Below are 17,990 nucleotides of genomic sequence, written 5' to 3'. Positions count from 1 at the left end.
GTATACCAGTAGTTGCTTTGGAAGACAGTTTGGCAATTTCTTTCAAAGCTAAACATAGCCTTACTATTCAATCCATCAACCATACTCCTAGGTATTATCCAAATAAATTGAAAATTTCTGTCCACACAAATGTTTATAGCAACTTTATTCACAATTTCCAATAATTTGAAGCAACCAAGATATCCTTCAATAGGTGAATTTATAAATAAGCTGTACACCCATTCAATGGAATATTTCTCGATGATATAATAGAGCTGTTAAGCCATGAAAAGACATGGAGGAATCTTAAATACATATTGCTAAGTGAAAGAAGCCAGTCTAAAAAGATTGCATGTCCTATATGGCATCTTGGACTCTACATGACATCTCGAAAAGACAAAACTATAGACACAGTAAAAATATCAGTGGTTTTAAGGAGTTTGGGGGATGGAGAGGACAAGAGATGAATAAGCAGATTTCAGGGATACTTAGGGCAGTGACAATATTTTTATACTATATTAGTTAACCTATGTCATAAAACATAGGACTATAGAAAACAAAAATTGGACTCATGTAAACTATGTGCTTTAGTCAATATTAATACAGTATATAAATATTGGTTCATTAATTGTAACAAATATACCATACTAATGCTAAGATTTTAATAATGGGAAAGCAGGGTTGGGGTAAAGAGGGGAATATCTGGGAACTCTTTTTACTCTCTGCTCATTTTTTTGTGAACTTAAAACAGCCTTAAGAAAGAAAAAATAGACTAGAGAGACATTACTAGAATATTAAAAGTGGTTATCTTCTGGTAGTGGAATTATATGTAATTTTTCTTTTCTCTATATATTTCTTTTATCATATAATTAAGGTCTGATTTACATGCAAGAAAATTTATCCTTTTTCTCGAGTACATTTTTGTGAGTTTTGGCAAATAATTCTGTAATGTAGGCACCACCACAATCAAGATGTAAAATAGCTCCATCACCCAAAAATTTTACTCTGTGTCCCTTTGTAGTAAAATACTTCCCCCACCCAATCTTTGGCAACTATGCATCTATTTTCTATCCCTATAGTTTTGCTTTTTCCAGAAGGACAATAATTGGAATCATATAGTTTGTAGACTTAGAGTCTGTTTTTTATTTAGCATAATGCCTTTATAATTTATCTTTGTGTATATCAATCTTTCATTTCTTTTTATGACTGACTGATATTCCATTGTTTGGATTTTTATAAATTTATCAGTTAAGGAACATTTCAGTTGCTTCCAAGTTTTGCTGACTATTAATAGAGCCACTTTATACAAATACTAGAGGCCTGCTGCATGAAATTCATGCACGGGGTGGAGGGGGGGGATTCCCTCAGCCCGGCTGCACCCTCTTGCAATCCAGGACCACTGGCTCCTAACTGCTCGCCTGCCTGCCTGCCTGATCGCCCCTAACCCCTCTTCCTGCCTGCCTGATCGCCCCTAACCACCTCTGCCTTGGCCCTGCCACTGCAGCTTCCTCCGGAAGGATGTCCTGAAGGTTGTCAGCTGTCTGGTCTAATTAGCATATTATGCTTTTATTATTATAGATGTACAGGTTTTTGTTTGAATATACATTTTTATTTCACTCAGGAAAATATTTAGGATTGGAATTTCTGGGTTGTATATTAAGTGTATTTTTTAACTTAAAAACTGGAAAGTTGTTTTCCAGAGTATATTTAATTTTGCATTTCCATCAACAAAGTATGAGGAGAGTTCCAATTGCTCATCAGCACTTACTACTTTCATTTTTTGAGTTTAGCCATTCTAACAGGTGAGGTGAGTAGTGATATCTCATCATGGTTTCAATATATATATTTCCCTGATGACTAATGATATGTTTGATACCTGTGTATCTTCTTAGTTGAAGTGTCTATTCAAATTACATTTCCATTTTAAAAATTGGGTTGTTTGTTTTCTTATTCTTAAAATTTGAGGTTTATTTATATACTAGTGGCCCGGTGCACGAAATTCACGCATGGGATGTCCCTCAGCCTGGCCTGCACCCTCACCAATCTGGGACCCTTTGGGGGATGTCCGACTGCCAGTTTAGTCCAATGCCACATCCCTCTCACAATCCAGGACCACTGGCTCCTAACTGCTTACCTGCCTACCTGCCTGATAGCCCCTAACCACTCTGCATGCTGGCCTGATTGCCCCCAACTGCCCCCCCTTCTGGCCTGATCACCCCCAACTGCCCCCCACTGCTGGCCTGATTGCCCCAACTTCCCCCCCTCCTGGCATGCTCACCCCCAACTTCCCCCCCTGCTGACCTGGTTGCCCCCAACTGCCCCCCTGCCAGCCTGCTCGCCCCCAACTGCCCACGGGTACCCTTGCAGGTAGTAGGTGCTGATTAGGGGAGGAGGGCATGATTGTTTCCTGGGACTGTAGCTATGGAAGCTTTGCAGAGGGTTCTGAAGGCCTCAGAGGGGCAGGCTCTGGCCAGCAGCCCTGTAGCAGTGGTCATCCCTGGATGCACTGGTGGGAGGCAAGGAGTTAGAAGAGGTTAGGGGAGTGGCAAGGCAGAGGGGGAGTAACTGTCAAACATTCCTGCTTGGTTCCATTCTTTAAATTGTATGTGGCTGTTTCCCAGTTGTACTGCTCAGGGTGGGGCTCCAATATCCTGGTGAGGGGTGGGGGCTGGGCCAGGGTGGAGCCAGGGTGGAACCAGGCAGGCTAGGAGGGCGGGTTTAGCCACGCCCCCAGCAAGGTTCAGGCTAGGTTCAGGCGCTTCAGCTGCCAAGACCACACTGTTGCTGTGGCTGGGGCGGGGGAAGGGTCTGACCCTGGGAGGCCACTCAGGCCTGCCTCCACCTGGGTCTGGAGTTGTAGGGAGGAGAGGTGTGCCTGACCCCAATGGAGGGGGCCCAGCAGTGGCAGGCTTTGGGCCCCGGGTGCCTCAGGGGCTCTGATGGGTGGTCCCAAGTGTGCTATTGTTGTGAGCGCCCCTGGCGGGGGTGGCGGGGGAAGAGATAGGGAGTCTGAGGTATGGGCTGCAGCTACCCTGAGGCTGGGTCTTCTCCCCATCCACTCAGCCTCCCCATTCCCCCAGGGGTGCGGGGGCTGGGGTAGGGTGTCCATGCAGGGGGATTGGAAGAGCTCCCCTTGGCCGCTTCCACTTCCTTCTTTGCAGTCCAGGCTCCTATCAGGCGCTCTCCACAGACCACCAGGGAACTTGTCTCTGGCCGCCTGCCCCTGCTGCTCGTGCATCAATATGCAAATTGGTCGTTATTGGGACACTGTAATGGCAATTAGCATATTCCCTCTTTATATGTATAGATTCTAGATAAAAGTTATAAAAAATGTGATTTACAAAATATTTCTCCCAGTCTGTAGCTTTCCTTTTTTTTCCAACAGTCTTTCAAAAGCAGAAGTTCTTAATTTTGATAAAATTCTATTTTATAATATTTTTTATGGATTATGCTTTTGGTGTCATATCTAAGAAATCTTTGCCTAACCAAAAAGCACAAAGATAACCTCCAGTATCTTCTTCTAGATGTTTTAAAGTATTAGGGTTTACATTAAAGCCTATCTATGAGTCATCTTGAGTTAATATTTGTATATGGTATGAAATATGGATTAAAGTTCATTTTATTTTATTTTATGTTTTGCATAAGACTATTCAAATACCCCAGCAGCATTTGCTGAAAAGGTTTTTGTTTCTCCATTGAATGGTCTTTGTACCTGTGTTGAAGGTTAATTGACTACATAAGTGTGGGTTTATTTGTTTACTTTACATTCTATTTTGTTCATATACTTGTCTAACCTTTTTTTAAAACAAGTATATTTTTATTTATTTCAGATAGAAAGGGAGACAGAGAGAGAGATAGAAACATCAATGAAGAGTGAGAATCATTGACTGGGTGCCTCCTGCACGCCCCTTACTGGGGATCGAGCCTGCAACGCGGGCATGTGCCCTGAGCAGGAATCGAACCGTGACCTCCTGGTTCATAGGTCGACACTCAACCACTGAGCAACACCAGCCCGGCTTGTCTAACCTTTTGCCAATACCACATTGTCTTCAAAACTATACTTTCACAATAACTGTTGAAATCACATAGTGTGTGTCTTGCAACATCTTTCTTTTTCAAAAGTGTTTTGGCTATTCTACTTTCTTTGCCTTTCCATCTATTGTTTTTAATTAGATTACTGATTTTTACAAAATAGGCTGCTCTTATTTGGATTTTTATTGCACCGAATCTATACATCACTTTAGGGAGAATTGACACCTTAATAATATTTTGTCTTCCAGTCCATGAACAATGTACAACTTTTCATTTTTTAAGCCTTCTTTGATTTCTTTTACAGTGTTTTGTAGTTTTCTGAGTGCAGATCTTACACATATTTTGGAAGATTTATACTTCAATATTCCATGTTTTGGGGGAGCTATTACAAATGGTAATTTTTCAAGTTTCAATTTCTAATTGTTCATTTGAGATTATATAAATGTGACTGGCTTTTTTATATTGGCCTTGTATTCTGCATTCTTGCTAAATTCTCTTACTATTTATAGTAACTTTTAAATAGATTCTTTGAGATTTTTCTTTGTGGACAATTTGTATCATCTATAAATAGAAATAGTTTTATTTTCCAATATAACTGCCTTTTAGTTCATTTTCTTACCACATTTCACTGGTTAGTATCTCCAAGAGTGTTGAAACAGACATCCTTGCATAATTCCCAGTTTTAGGAAGAAAGCATTGTCTTTTGCCATTAAATATGATGTTAGCTTTAGGGGGTTTTGTTTGTTTGTTTGTTTGTGTGTGTGTTTTTATTAATCCTCACTCAAGGATATTTTTCCATTGTCTTTAAATTTATTTTATTTTATTATTTTATTTTATTTTATTATTTTATTTATTTTATTTTATTTTATTTTATTTTATTTTATTTTATATTATTTTATTATTGAAAGTATTACATGTCTCCTTTTCCCCCAATTGACCTTTCCCAGCCCACTCCCGCCCCCAGCACAGGCCCTCATCCCCCTATTGTCTGTGTCCATTGGTTATGCTTATATGCATGCATACAAGTCCTTTGGTTGATCTCTTTCCCCAACTCCCTCCTATCCTCCCCTGCCTTCCCTCTGACATTTGATGAATCTGTTCCCTGCTTCTATGTCTCTGGATCTATTTTTGTTCATCAGTTTATGTTGTTCATTATATTCCACTAATAAGTGAGATCATGTTATAATTATCTTTCTCTGACGGACTTATTTCACTTAGCATAATGCTCTCCAGGTCCATCCATGCTGTTGCAAATCATAAAAGTTCCTTCTTTTTTACACCAGCATAGTATTCCATTGTTCAGATATACTATAGTTTTTAATCCACTCTTCTGCTGATGGGCACTTAGACTGTTTCCAAATCTTAGCTATTGTAAATTATGCTGCTATGAACATAGAGGTGCATATAATCTTTCTGACTGGTGTTTCTGATTTCTTGGGATATATTCCTAGAAGTGGGATTGCTGAGTCAAATGGCAGTTCCATTTTTAGTTTTTTGAGGAAACTCCATACTGTTTTCCACAGTGGCTGCACCAGTCTGCATTCCCACCAGCAGTGTTTGAGGGTTCATTTTTCTCCACATCCTGGCCAACACTTATCATTTGTTGATTTGTTGATGATAGCCATTCTGACAGGTGTGAGATGGTACCGCATTGTCATTTTGATTTGCATCCATTGTCTTTTTTTTTTTTTAGAGAGAGAGTAGAAGGGAAGGAAGAGACAGAGAGAGAGAAACATCAATGTGAGAGAGACATATCACTTAGTTGCCTCTTGCATGTGCCCTCACCAGGGCTGGGGATCGACCCTGCAACTGAGGTACATGCCCTTGAGCAGAATTGAACCCGGGACCCATCAGTCCTCGGGCCAATGCTCTATCACTGAGCCAAATCGGCTAGGGCTATAAATTTTTTATAGACGGCCTTTATCAGTTTGAAAAAGGCCTTTTCTTAGTTTGTTGAGAGTTTTTGTCATGAATGGATGGGTGTATGATATTGTCAAATGTTTTTTTCTGTATCTTTTGCAATGATTGTATGTTTTTTATTCAGTTTGTTAATGTGATGAATTATATTGATTGATTTGTGAATATTGAATTAGCCTTTAATTTCCAGAATAAATTCCATTTGCTCATAAAGTATTATCCTTTTTACATATTGCTGAATTTAATTTGCTAAAATTTTGAATATTTTTGTATCTATGTTCACAAGGGATAATTATTTATCGTTAACAAGAATATATCTATTTCATCTAAATTGTTGAATTACTTGGGTAATTCATAATATTACTCGGTTATTCATAACATTCCCTATTTATCCTTTTAATATTTGTTGGATTTATAATGCAGTCCTCTCTTTTACCCTAATATTGGTAATTTGCATCTTCTCTCTTTTTAACTTTGTTAATCTTGCTAAAAGTTTAATCACTTTTACTGGTTTTCTTAAAGAACCAGGTTTTGGTTTCATTGATTTTTTTTCTATTGATATTCTCTCTGTAATTTTATTAATTTCTGTTTTTTTTTTTTAGTGTTCCTTTCTTCTATTTTCTTTTGGTTTATTTTGTTCTGTTTTGTCTCGTTTCTTAAGGTGTTGATCTGAGACTTTTCTTCTTTTCTAATATAAGTATTTAGTGATATAAATTTCCCTTTAAGTACATCTTTGGCTGAATTTTGATACATTGTGTTTTCATTTTCACTTAGTACAAAATGCTTTTCTAATTTACCTTTTCATTTATTTCTTCAACCCAGGGGCTATTCATAAGTTACTAGCATATTAAAAGTGTCTTCTCAGGCTGGATTTGAGTGTAATATTTCTTTACTCTATATAGTTTTATGTTTTTATTTTATTCTTTTTGTGTATTGATATATGTCTTTTAATTTTCTACATTTAACATGCATTTTTTTCTAATTAGAAAAGAATCAGTTAATATAAAATACTCTACATTTTGTAGCATTTTATAATTTACAAACAGTTTCATTAAATCCTCCAACATCTACATGAGAAACACATAATTCATTTTTCACAGATGTTGAAACCTGAGATTGAGAGAGTTTAAATGACTTTCTCAATGCCATATAGCTAGAGTAAGTGAGGATTCACACCCAGATTTTTTATCCTAGTTCATCATTTCAAAGAAGCTGGAAATAAAGATTTGAAAATTAAATTGCAATTTATTGTGTGGATAGTTAGAATTATAGAGGGTCTTTGAAACAGTAAGCGACTTGAGACAATGATCTCTGTGTAGTTTTAATTTGAATCTCTGATTACTAGTGCGGGGGGCATGTTTTCTTTTTTTTATTTTTTTTATTAAGGTATTATATGTGTACATATCTTACCATTGCCCCCCCACCCCACTCCCATACATGCCCTCACCCCCCAATGTTTTGCATCCGTTGGTTACTCTTATATGCATGCATATAAGTCCTTCAGTTGATCTATTTTCCCCACCTCTCCTTAACCTTACCGCTGTAATTTGACAGTCTGTTTGATGCTTTACTGCCTCTGTATCTATCTTTTTGTTCATCAGTTTATACTGTTTTTCATTATCCCCAAATGAGTGAGATCATGTGGTATTTTTCTTTCATTGACTAGCTTATTTCACTTAGCATAATGTTCTCTAATTCCATCCAGGTGCCTACAAATGGTAATAATTCCTTCTTTTTATGGCAGCATAGTATTCCATTGTGTAGATGTACCATAGTTTTCTGATCCAGTCATCTGCTGACAGGCACCTAGGCTGTTTCCAAATCTTAGCTATTGCAAATTGTGCTGCTATGAACATAGGGGTGCATATATCCTTTCTGATTGGTGTTTGTAGTTTCTTAGGATATATTCCTAGGAGTGGGATTACTGGGTCAAATGGGAGTTCCATTTTCAGTTTTTTGAGGAAACTCCATACTGTTCTCCACAGTGGCTGCACCAGTCTGCATTCCCACCAGCAGTGCACGAGGGTTCCTTTTTCTCCACATCCTCGCTAACACTTGTCGTTTGTTGATTTGTTGGTGATAGCCATTCTGACAGGTGGTGAGCATGTTTTCATGTTTATTTTCTGTTCCCATTTCTTCTCTAAATTCCTATTCCTGTCCTCTACTAAGTTGAATGACAGCAAGGACTGTGTTTGTTTGTTTGTTTGTTTGTTTGTTTTGTGAATCCTCACCTGAGGATATTTTTTCCATTAATTTTTAGAGAGATTGGAAGGGAGGGAGAGAGGGGGAGAGAGAGAAACATCAATGTGAGAGAGGCACATTGATTGGTTACCTCCCTCACACGCCCTGCCCCAACCAGGCCAGGGATGAGCTGCAACCCAGCTATCTATGCCCTTGACCGGGAATCGAACCCACAACCTTTGGTGCGTGGGCCGATGCTCTAACCACTGAACAACACAGGCCAGGGCGAACTGTGTGTATTTTGCTTACCATTTTATGTCTAACACTTAGCATAGTGCCTGACAAAACTAAATGCTCAAATATTTGTTTAATTATTTAATGATGTTAGAATTTGTGGGGAAAGCCATTTATAGGGACCTAACACAATTTATTTAGTCCAGCACTCCTATATCACCACAAGGCAACTCTGAGAATGTTCTGATAGATCACATTTTTAGATATTAACTTGCTTTTACAAAGCAAGTGGAGCACAACCTTTTTCAAAAGGACACATGACATGCTTCTTTATATTGTCAGTATAACAGAGCAGGAGTTAAGATGTTGGCTTCACTGTCAGGCAAACGTGGGTTTGAGTCTCATGTCAATTACTTACTGGTTATATGGCCCTGGATTTCCCTCATATATAAAATGAGACTAATAGCAGTGCTTACCTTACTGGGTCATTGTCTGATCAAATAAACAAAGCATGTGAAACCTTGAGTCATAGTAGATATTCTGTAAATATTACCTATGCCTCTTTCCTTGATGTACACTAAAACAGATGGAACCTATGATTGCCTTTGGATTTGTGAATTGGTTGTGCTTTCTAACAGGCATGTTCTTTACCTCCTTCCTCACAGATTCAGAGAAATATTGTATGTTTCAAGACAAGAAGTACAGAGTGGGTGAGAGATGGCATCCCTACCTGGAACCGTATGGCTTGGTTTACTGTGTGAACTGCATCTGCTCAGAGGTACAATCTTTCATGGCTGTGATTTTCATGTTTTTTTCCTCAACATGCAGAGGTGTTTCAGTGCCCAGATGGCCAGGGAGCATGGGTGTTAAAATCCTAAAAGAAGATAAGAAACAGATCACAAGGAAAATTGCACATCTCCTATTTTTTTTATTGCCTTTTGGGTTGACTTTTCATGGGAGCTCTTAGTATTTATTATGGACATATACTTATGGTCTCTTAGCCAAGTGATATAGGACATGAAAGGAGAAGGAAGAATAGCTTGATAGTGGGAGCCAAGGAAAAAGCTCCATGTAGTGTCTGAATTGTAAGACAACATTGTTATTTTGGAAACCATTTTCAGGGATGGCCTTCAGAGAATAGGGAAGATTATACGTCAGTTCATTGGGAGACTGTATTTTACTAGTATGTTATTTCAGTCAATAACTGTAATTAGGATTGAGGTTGTGAAACCTTGGCCTGTACCTGGTGAGGATTAGAGTGATTGGGTTGGCCTTGGCTCTTCACAAATCACTAAGAGAGGCTTTTTGATACCTTAAACACTATCTTTGCAATAGACAAAGCAGGTAGTCCCATTTTCTTTCCATGGCCTTAATCCCAGACCATAGCTATGTTCCATTTTTCTGAACCTCTACCAGCATATTCTAGGCCAGGGTTTCTCAATCTTGGCACTAGTGACATTTGGGGACAGATAATTCCTAGTTGCAGTAGTTGTTCTGTGCATTATAGGATGTCTAGCAGCATCCCTGCCCTCTACCCACTAGACAACAGTAGTACTAAACCTAGAAGGAGTGGTTTCTGATGTGCTTTGATCTCACTTCAAGATGACACCACCTGGCTCTGAGGAGTGTGACACATAAGGGGGGTTCTGTGCTATTTCCAAATGCAACGCTAAAAAGATTTCTTCTAGAAAATACATGAAAAAGAAGGAGGTTTATGGTAAAGTGATTCAGATTTGGATATAGAAAGTATGCCTCTTTAAATGATTAGGGGAGCTATTGAATGGAGCATCTGGGGACTGTTTAACTAACTGGTATGGCATGATTGTATCAGATTCTTGACTAACACATTGGAAATGGACAGCTAACCCTTGGGGGCTGAGGCTTTGCTGTCTTCAGATAGTGAAAATGTTAATATGATCCCAATGCCAACAGCTCAAGTGCTAGACATTTTTTTCTCCATTCTCTTCATCACTTTCTCCCCCCACAATAGCCTGACAGATACAAGTAACCTTCTCTTCTACTGAATTATGGTTGGAAAATGTTAATGAAAATTGATTTCCAAAGTCTTCCTTTGTTCTAACAATGGTTGAGAGTGGTCAGAGCTAAGGATCATGTAATTGTAAATCAGGCAAGGACTCAGTTGCCCCACCCATGCATACTAGCTATTCAGCTCAATTCCAAACTCTAGTCTTGTTCTCAGAATAAAATTTTTGACTGAATAGGGAAATGAAGAGAGAAGGCACTCAACTTACTGCAGCAAGGCAGGGTTATATGGAATCTAAGATCCGCGTGCTAAGGATATCTCCTTGCCCAGGGGTGGGTAGCCAGCTCCTCAGGGGACCCATGGCTCATTATCCCTTCCCTTCCATGGCATTGAGCAGGTAAGTGTGAAATCAGACCAGACTCTTGGAAAATATGTGCACTTAGAGCTGGGGAATGGTAGAAACACCACATAGTCAAGTGAGAAAAAGAAGGCTTTGAAAACTGGAGCAGTAGAGATCCCATCTTAGAAAAATATGTCAATAAGCTAACAACCAACCCAGCAGAGGTGCTAGTGATGAGAAAAGGAAAGAAAAACGCTGATTTCATTCCGCTTCTCAGAAATGCATTATTCACTGTCTGGGTGAGTCCCTGCATGACTGTCTCCCAAACTGTCATGATCCCAGTGACCTTTGAAAGACATTTGATTTTTTTGTTGTTGTTGCCTCCTATCTTTCAGAATGGGAATGTGATTTGCAGCCGAGTCAGATGCCCAAGTCTTCATTGCCTCTCTCCCGTGCATATTCCTCATCTGTGCTGCCCTCGCTGCCCAGGTAAACCTGTTAGCCTCTTTCTTTCTCTGCTGTGGTTCTCCTTCCTCCCTCTTCTACCCAACCCACTCCATCTCTCTAATTCCCCAGAAGGGAAACTTCCAGACAGAAATAACAATAGAACACTTTTAGGCAGCCCACACTTGCCCCTAAATACTGTTTATAGCCCAAGTGGGGCAAATTCTAGGCTCTAATAAGTTATTGGGTACCCAGTAACAGATTTTCATTGGGCTTTTAATCATTTGAAGGTGGATGTCAATTGGGGGAAGGGAATTGTGGCCCAGGGATTTTTTGCCATAAACAGCCTCTTCCTGCCATGGGAAGTGGGCATCAGGGGAGTTGTAGCATGGTGGCACGTGTCCTGTGCAATTAGTGCTGGAATTGCATCTGAACATGGCTTCTAAATGATGAGGGGCTCGTCATAAATCAAAGGAACTGAAATAGCGAGGTTTATGACAGTGTAAAGCTGCCTGCCCGCTGAATAGTCACCTCTTCCAGACTGCAGTTATTATGTACACATTGTTAAGAGCAAATCTAAAGGGAAGGCGGGCAGAGACTGTTTCACAAGGCTGTTAGGATGTCTACTTCCACGGTTTGTGGCTAGGGTATTTGTCTGAGGCAAGGGCTCCCTCAATGACATTTTGTTCACATCTGGCTGGGGCCTGGCTCCCAAACCAGAGGCGTGCAAATGTGGAATGATTCAGAGAATGTTAGTGGATCCAACAGCAGTCCTAGGAAAAGCTAAGTGACAATTTTGGGATCTCGGTAGTAGAAACCTTATAGCCCTCTAAGTCTTTTTTGTCTTCCTCTAGGAAGGAGGTGCTGCAGTTGGGGTCCGTGGGTGAGCGTTATGGGGTCAAGGAGCCCTTTTAAATTGTTTGCAGTGTTTTGTGTAACTACAAATATGTGTAAATTCCCTTAGAGAGAATCCATAGCTTTATTGGTATTCCTAAAGGCACTGGACATGACACTAAAAATGTGAAGAACCACTAGTGTAGGGCATTGATGGTAATTTTTTAAGTAGTAAAGGAAGAACAAGAAAGAAACCAAACGTGCTAGGACAAAAATGATAGGAATGGGACTAGGAATGAAGTTTGGTGAAAACTCTGTTCACTGAAATGTTGCTACAATGAGTTTTTGTTTAATAGAAAAGAAATTCCCAACCCTTTTTGTCACCACCTTTATAGAGTGAACTTTCCTGAATCAGTAAATGCACTCTGATGAACACAAGCGATTCTTTACCAGGTGACAAAAGCTCATATCATGTTACAGGTTTATTGTTCTGAGCATTGGTGATGATAATATATGCTCCAAGATGTAAGAGACTGGCCCAGTATATGGTCAACCTAAAAGTTGTTTTTTGGAATCAATCCATAAATGAATGAGGTTTACTATTTTTGTATACCTTTATTTGCTTTTTCTACTTTAACTGTATTTCAAGGGTGTGGTATAGGAGGGATTTGGGTAGATTTGAGAAACATTTTTGATAGAGGTTAATCTGCAGAGCTTTTTCTTTTATCTGCCAAGTTGCTTTTATATAGCATTATACTAGTAAAAGCTGTTTTGTTTTTCCCCAGAAGACTCCAAAAGTGGTCTAAAGTCACAGGAATTGAACCTGCTATGTAGAGATTGTTCTTCCTTGGAAAGGAGGTTAAGGCATGAGGCAGACATGGGGTATAAGAGCATAGAATGAAGTATGGCTATCATTTACCCCAGATGAATAGCAGGAAGCAAGTATTGGGAAAAAAGTATAAGCTAGCAGTATTTTGAAAGAAAAATAAAGTACTAAAAAATTGAGGTCATAAATCCCAGAAAAGAGAAAATTGAAAGAAATAAACACATTGTCTTGAAGACTTAAAAAAACCATTTTATGGAGTATACATAGAAACCAGCTGTTCACTTTTTTTTTCTTTCTTGTTCTTGCAAGTCACTTTCTTGTGAGTTTATTTTTCTTCTTGTTAACAATAACCTTTAGCAGTTCTTCCTGTGGGTAATGGTACTAAAGTTCCCTAATTCTTATATGCAAAAATGTATTTATTTTGCCCTCATTCTTGAATAATAATTTGGCTGGGGGTAAAATTATAAGTGAATATTTATTTTCCCTCAGCACTTTGAAGATATTAATAATAAATGGTTTGTTGATTTCCTTTGTTTGTAATAAGAAGTTTGCTTGTAGTTCTTTTGTAGGTAACCTGTTTTCTCCTTCTAGCTTTTGATATTTTATCTTTTTCTTTGATGTACACAAAGACATGTGTAGATGTGTGATTTATTTTTATTTAGCTTGATCAGCACATGATTTTTTCAACCCAAAGGCTCAAATTTATTTTTATTTACTTTTTTAGTCATTAGCTTTGTGAAAGTTATCTCTTTCCTTTCTATCATTTTTTTCATTTTTTTCAAACACCTTTATTGTTGAAAGTATTACATACATCTCCTTTTTCCCTCATTGACTTCCTCTAGCCCCAGGCCTTGACCACCCTATAGCCTGTTTCCATGGGTTATGCATATATGCATTCAGGTTCTTTGGTTGACCTCTTCCTACCCACTCCCACCTGGTGTATGTTGTTGCTGTTCATTTAATTTATACTCTTTGTCTTTTAATTTCACCTTTATTTTTTCCATTTTGTTATATTCCTTGTAATAATATATTACTTCAGTTCTGTCCTCCAATTCATGAATTCTTTCTCCAACCTTTTTATGACTGTTATTTATGCCATCTATTGTTTTATTTGCTGTTTCAATTTTCAATAGCTCTGTTTCCCCCCAATTTTTAAATTATATTTAAAAATATCTACATGTTGCTGTTTTATAAACCCTGGCCATTATTTCTTGGGATCTTATTCTCTTCTTTATTTGTTTAAGGCAGTGGTCGGCAAAATCATTAGTCAATAGAGTGGCAAACTGCGGCTCGCGAGGTGCATGTGGCTCGCGAGCCGCGTTTTGCCGACCACTGGTTTAAGGCATTTAACTATTTAAACTCCATTTCATATTGTTCAAATATCTATAGATTTTCAAGTTTGAATTCTCACTTTTGTTAGGTTTCTTGAGAGCTTTTCTTAGTTCTGAATTTACCTTTTTTTTCTAAAAGTTTTATTTAAAAACTCATTATTCCTGGGGAGTTTTTCTCTTTCTTTCTTTCCTGGTGGAATTGTTGTTTCAGGCCTTGTAGTTTACCGAGCTCTAAACCAGGTTGTATATTAGTGTTTCATCTTGGACTTCCTCATGCCTGGATGATCTGTCTTTACCTGTGCTTTCTTATGCAATGCTAGTCCCTGATAATGATCTTAGACTAGGACCTACCTTGGTCAGTCAGATCATTTTAGGGGAAAACATGGGGTGGGCAGAGCTACATCAGTCCTTGTTTACATGTGAGGAGTATGACCCTAGTCCCCTGCAAATTGTATGCCCTAGTTCCTGCTCAGCTATCTGGCCCCAACTGTCTGTATCCAGTCCCAGCTGCCAATGGACGATATGGCTTTGGCCCCAATTATTGCTGTACTTTGTTTCCTTCCATAAGAGTCATCTTTCATTTCTGACTATGATTTTGAAGTTTTAAAGTTTATTGATTTATTTTTAATTTTACATTTCATTCTGACTCTTCTTTGGAAAAGAACAAGGACTTTTCTCATGTGTTCTCTCTGCCATATTGAACTGGAATGAAAACCAGCTATACTTTATATTGAAGATAAAAAAAGAGTAAACGGGTTTAAACTATAGCAGGGAAGAATGGAGTTTGATAAAAAGAAGAACTTTAGGACATAATTGTCATTAAAACTTAGAATAACTGACTAAGGAGAATTTTAGTCTCTTTGCTTTATATTTCTGAAAATCAAAAGGTACCCACCCATCTGAGATAGAGTTGGCACAGTTCTGCTTTGAGACAGGGCAATGGATATGATGACTCTTCTATATTTCTTTCACCCCAGTGATTATTCAGCATGAGGAAGTTCATGACTTCAGGACCACAGGAATGTTTTGTCAAAGGAAGAGGATCTAATTTTCTGTCTTAACCCAATGCAAGGCACTGTGATGAAAATATCCTGACTTAAAAATAGAATATTTAAAGCTAAGATAATGAAAAAGTTCTATATAAAAGAGAAAACAAAAAAGAAAACCATATACCCATGGCTTTAGTTTTACACATTATGCTATAGCAACAGTATCAACTTCATGGAGTATTCACCTGGGTAGTGATGGACTTGATTGGTTAAGTCCTAGTAGGCATGCCTATAGCTCATCTCCCATTAGAGAGGATAGAGAAACCACCATCCCCATTTGTTTGCATTTCCCATGGCTCCTGCTTTCTACACTCCCCATTCCTGCAATTTCCAACACTCATGCAATTTCCAAGGTTCCGACCTGCATTTGAGGTTATCTCCTGGATCTCCTGCTGAACCATGGAAATCAGAGTATGCAGACTGTTTTTCCAGAATTACAAGAGAGAAATCTATACTGATTCTTGTGAAGAGCAAATGAATTTTTTTCATCAACACTTCCCTGAGTTTCCATGACAGAGGTCAAGTCTTGGTCACATACCACAGGGCTCTGCTGGACCCAAAGAAGCTGGTGCTACATTGAGGCTAGAAGATACTTAATGGAAAAGGTCAAGACTGCACAGAAGTCAGAAAGGTCATGAAATCCAACCCAGTCTCTAAGCAGGACTCCCTGTAGTATCCAGTAATAAGAAATTTGTAGGCTCCCAGGAAGCCAGCTCCTGGGATTGGCTGTCCCACCCCAGGTGGCATGGGCTGGGAAGAGGAGCATGGCAGGGCAGACACTTTCCAGCTCAGCATACACACGCCAGCTCCTCTTTGAACTGACTCTCCTGATCTGAATGGCAATTTTTTTCTGTTTTTGGTGTTGGTTAAAAGGGAACACAAAACATTTAAATAAAAAAATCCAAATTAAAAGATAAGAAATTTGTAGGAATGAAATTCCACTTCTTCTCTTTGGGGGGAGTGAAATGGTAAAGTTAGAGGGAAAGAGAAAGACTATGACTTCTCTCCATTTGTTCTTTTTTTTTTTTTACTTGCAAACACTTTTTTTTTATTGTTTAAAGTATTACAAATAGTAGTACATATGTCTCCTTTTTTTTCCCCATTGACCTCCCCCTGGCCTCCCCTAGCCCCCAGTACATGCCTTTACCTGCCTCCCCTCCCAGTGTCTTGTATCCATTGGTTATGCTTATATGCATGCATACAAGTCCTTCGGTTGATCTCTTACAGCCCCCCCCCCCCGCCCCCGCAAACCTCCCCTGCCTTCCCGCTGTAGTTTGACAGTCTGTTCAATGCTTCTTGCCTCTGTATCTATTTTTCCCTATTTCTTTCCTTTAAAAAATCTTGCCTCTGCAGACTAGAAATAAACATATAATAACAAAAAATGTTTGAGTCCCAATTTCAATGTCCAACAGTTCTGAGTCCCCGTTTCAATGTCAAACAGTTCCTTATGTGTACATGTCAGCAATGATATCTGGATGGTGGGCACATGGTGGCAATGCAGGTCCAACACTCTCTGGTTTGGTCCTAGGCAACCTGCTGTGACGCACAGCTGCTGACTGCTAGCGTGGCAAGGCGTCGTCAGCATCTTCCATCTCTGGACTGTTTCTCCTCTTGTCTTCGTGGTTGGAGCAGACCTGTCAATTCCTCTCTGTTGCAGGAATCCACATGGTCTTGGAGTTGTTTTCTGAAAATATACAAACATATTCTCAACCAAAAGTTAATAAAGAGATCTTTTCTATATAATTGATTTGGGGTCCTTTTTATTTTTGCCCAAACGATTTTCCTTTGTCTTATTTAGACACCATGTGTGTTTTTCATGGGTGTCTTGCTGTTAGCATTACAAATGAAAATTAATTTTGTAAAGTAAAAGTTTTCTAGGTGTAATTTACTTATAGGATATTTTTCCTTACATGATATTACCCTACTATCCCCCCTTTTTTTGATTAATGGAGGCTTTTGTAAATTTTATAATGCAGTCTTGATAACTTTAAATTTTAATTTTTTGCACAAAAATATGACTGCTTTAGGTTCTTTGCATGTTCAGGAATTTTACCATGAGATGAACTACCAAAAGAAATTTTATTTATTTTTATTATTTTTAATATATTTTATTGATTTTTGCAGAGAGAGGAAGGGAGAGGGAAAGAGAGTCAGAAACATCGATGGGAGAGAAACATCGATCAGCTGCCTCCTGCACAACCCCCACTGGGGATGTGCCCACAACCAAAGTACATGCCCTTGACCAGAATCGAACCTGGAACCCTTCAGATCGCAGGCCGATGCTCCATCCACTGAGCCAAACCGGTCAGGGCCCAAAAGAAATTTTAGTTACTCCTTTAGGAACAGCTTTTTGTCCAGTACAATTAAATTTTCTTGAATATTCACTTATTTCAATTATCCTATTTAAATTAATCTGAAAACTTGATTATTATTTTACTGTCAAATTTAATACTCTACCAACAATCTTAGTTTACCCTGTAAATATTAGTGGAAAGGATTATTTGCATTCTTGAGTAGGCCCTGAGCATTCCTGGTGCTAGGCGGGATTTAGATATAGGGCAGCTGCTGTCAGCCAAGTCTCTGTCTGTTACCTGGGTCCCAGTCTGAGCTGGGCCAAGTCACTGTCTGTCACCTGTGTCCCCATCTGAGCTGGGCGTGGGAAGCAAAGCAGACATGGGGGCAGGAGACCTCCCACAGACGGAGTGAGGGTTCAGGCCCCTGCAAGGTTGGGGGGGTGAGGGTCTGTGCCCCACCTCCGTTGACCCCCCCAAGTTCTCTCCTGATGGCCCCTCTGCGACTGTGCCTGTCTTAGGTTGTTCCTTCCCTGAGGAATCTTACC

The 17,990-nt window shown here is 39.1% G+C and overlaps 1 protein-coding gene across 6 annotated transcripts in view; it reads left to right on the top strand.

Moving 5' to 3' along the window:
• The window catches only part of CHRDL1 (chordin like 1), a 174,861-nt gene that overhangs the window by 42,809 nt on the left and 114,062 nt on the right, over window positions 1-17,990 (top strand). For all 6 annotated transcript variants that reach the window (XM_080652748.1, XM_080652747.1, XM_080652744.1 and 3 more), the window contains exons 3-4: window positions 9,009-9,121; window positions 11,063-11,156. In XM_080652748.1, the coding sequence (XP_080508874.1) occupies window positions 9,009-9,121; window positions 11,063-11,156 (207 nt within the window). The remainder of the gene's footprint in view (window positions 1-9,008; window positions 9,122-11,062; window positions 11,157-17,990) is intronic.

The sequence above is a fragment of the Plecotus auritus genome (genome assembly GCF_963455305.1).
Source record: "Plecotus auritus genome assembly, chromosome: X".
NCBI classification, from domain to species: Eukaryota; Metazoa; Chordata; class Mammalia; order Chiroptera; family Vespertilionidae; genus Plecotus; species Plecotus auritus.
Note: the sequence above shows the minus strand (reverse complement) of the source record. Positions and strands in the feature narration are given on the sequence as shown.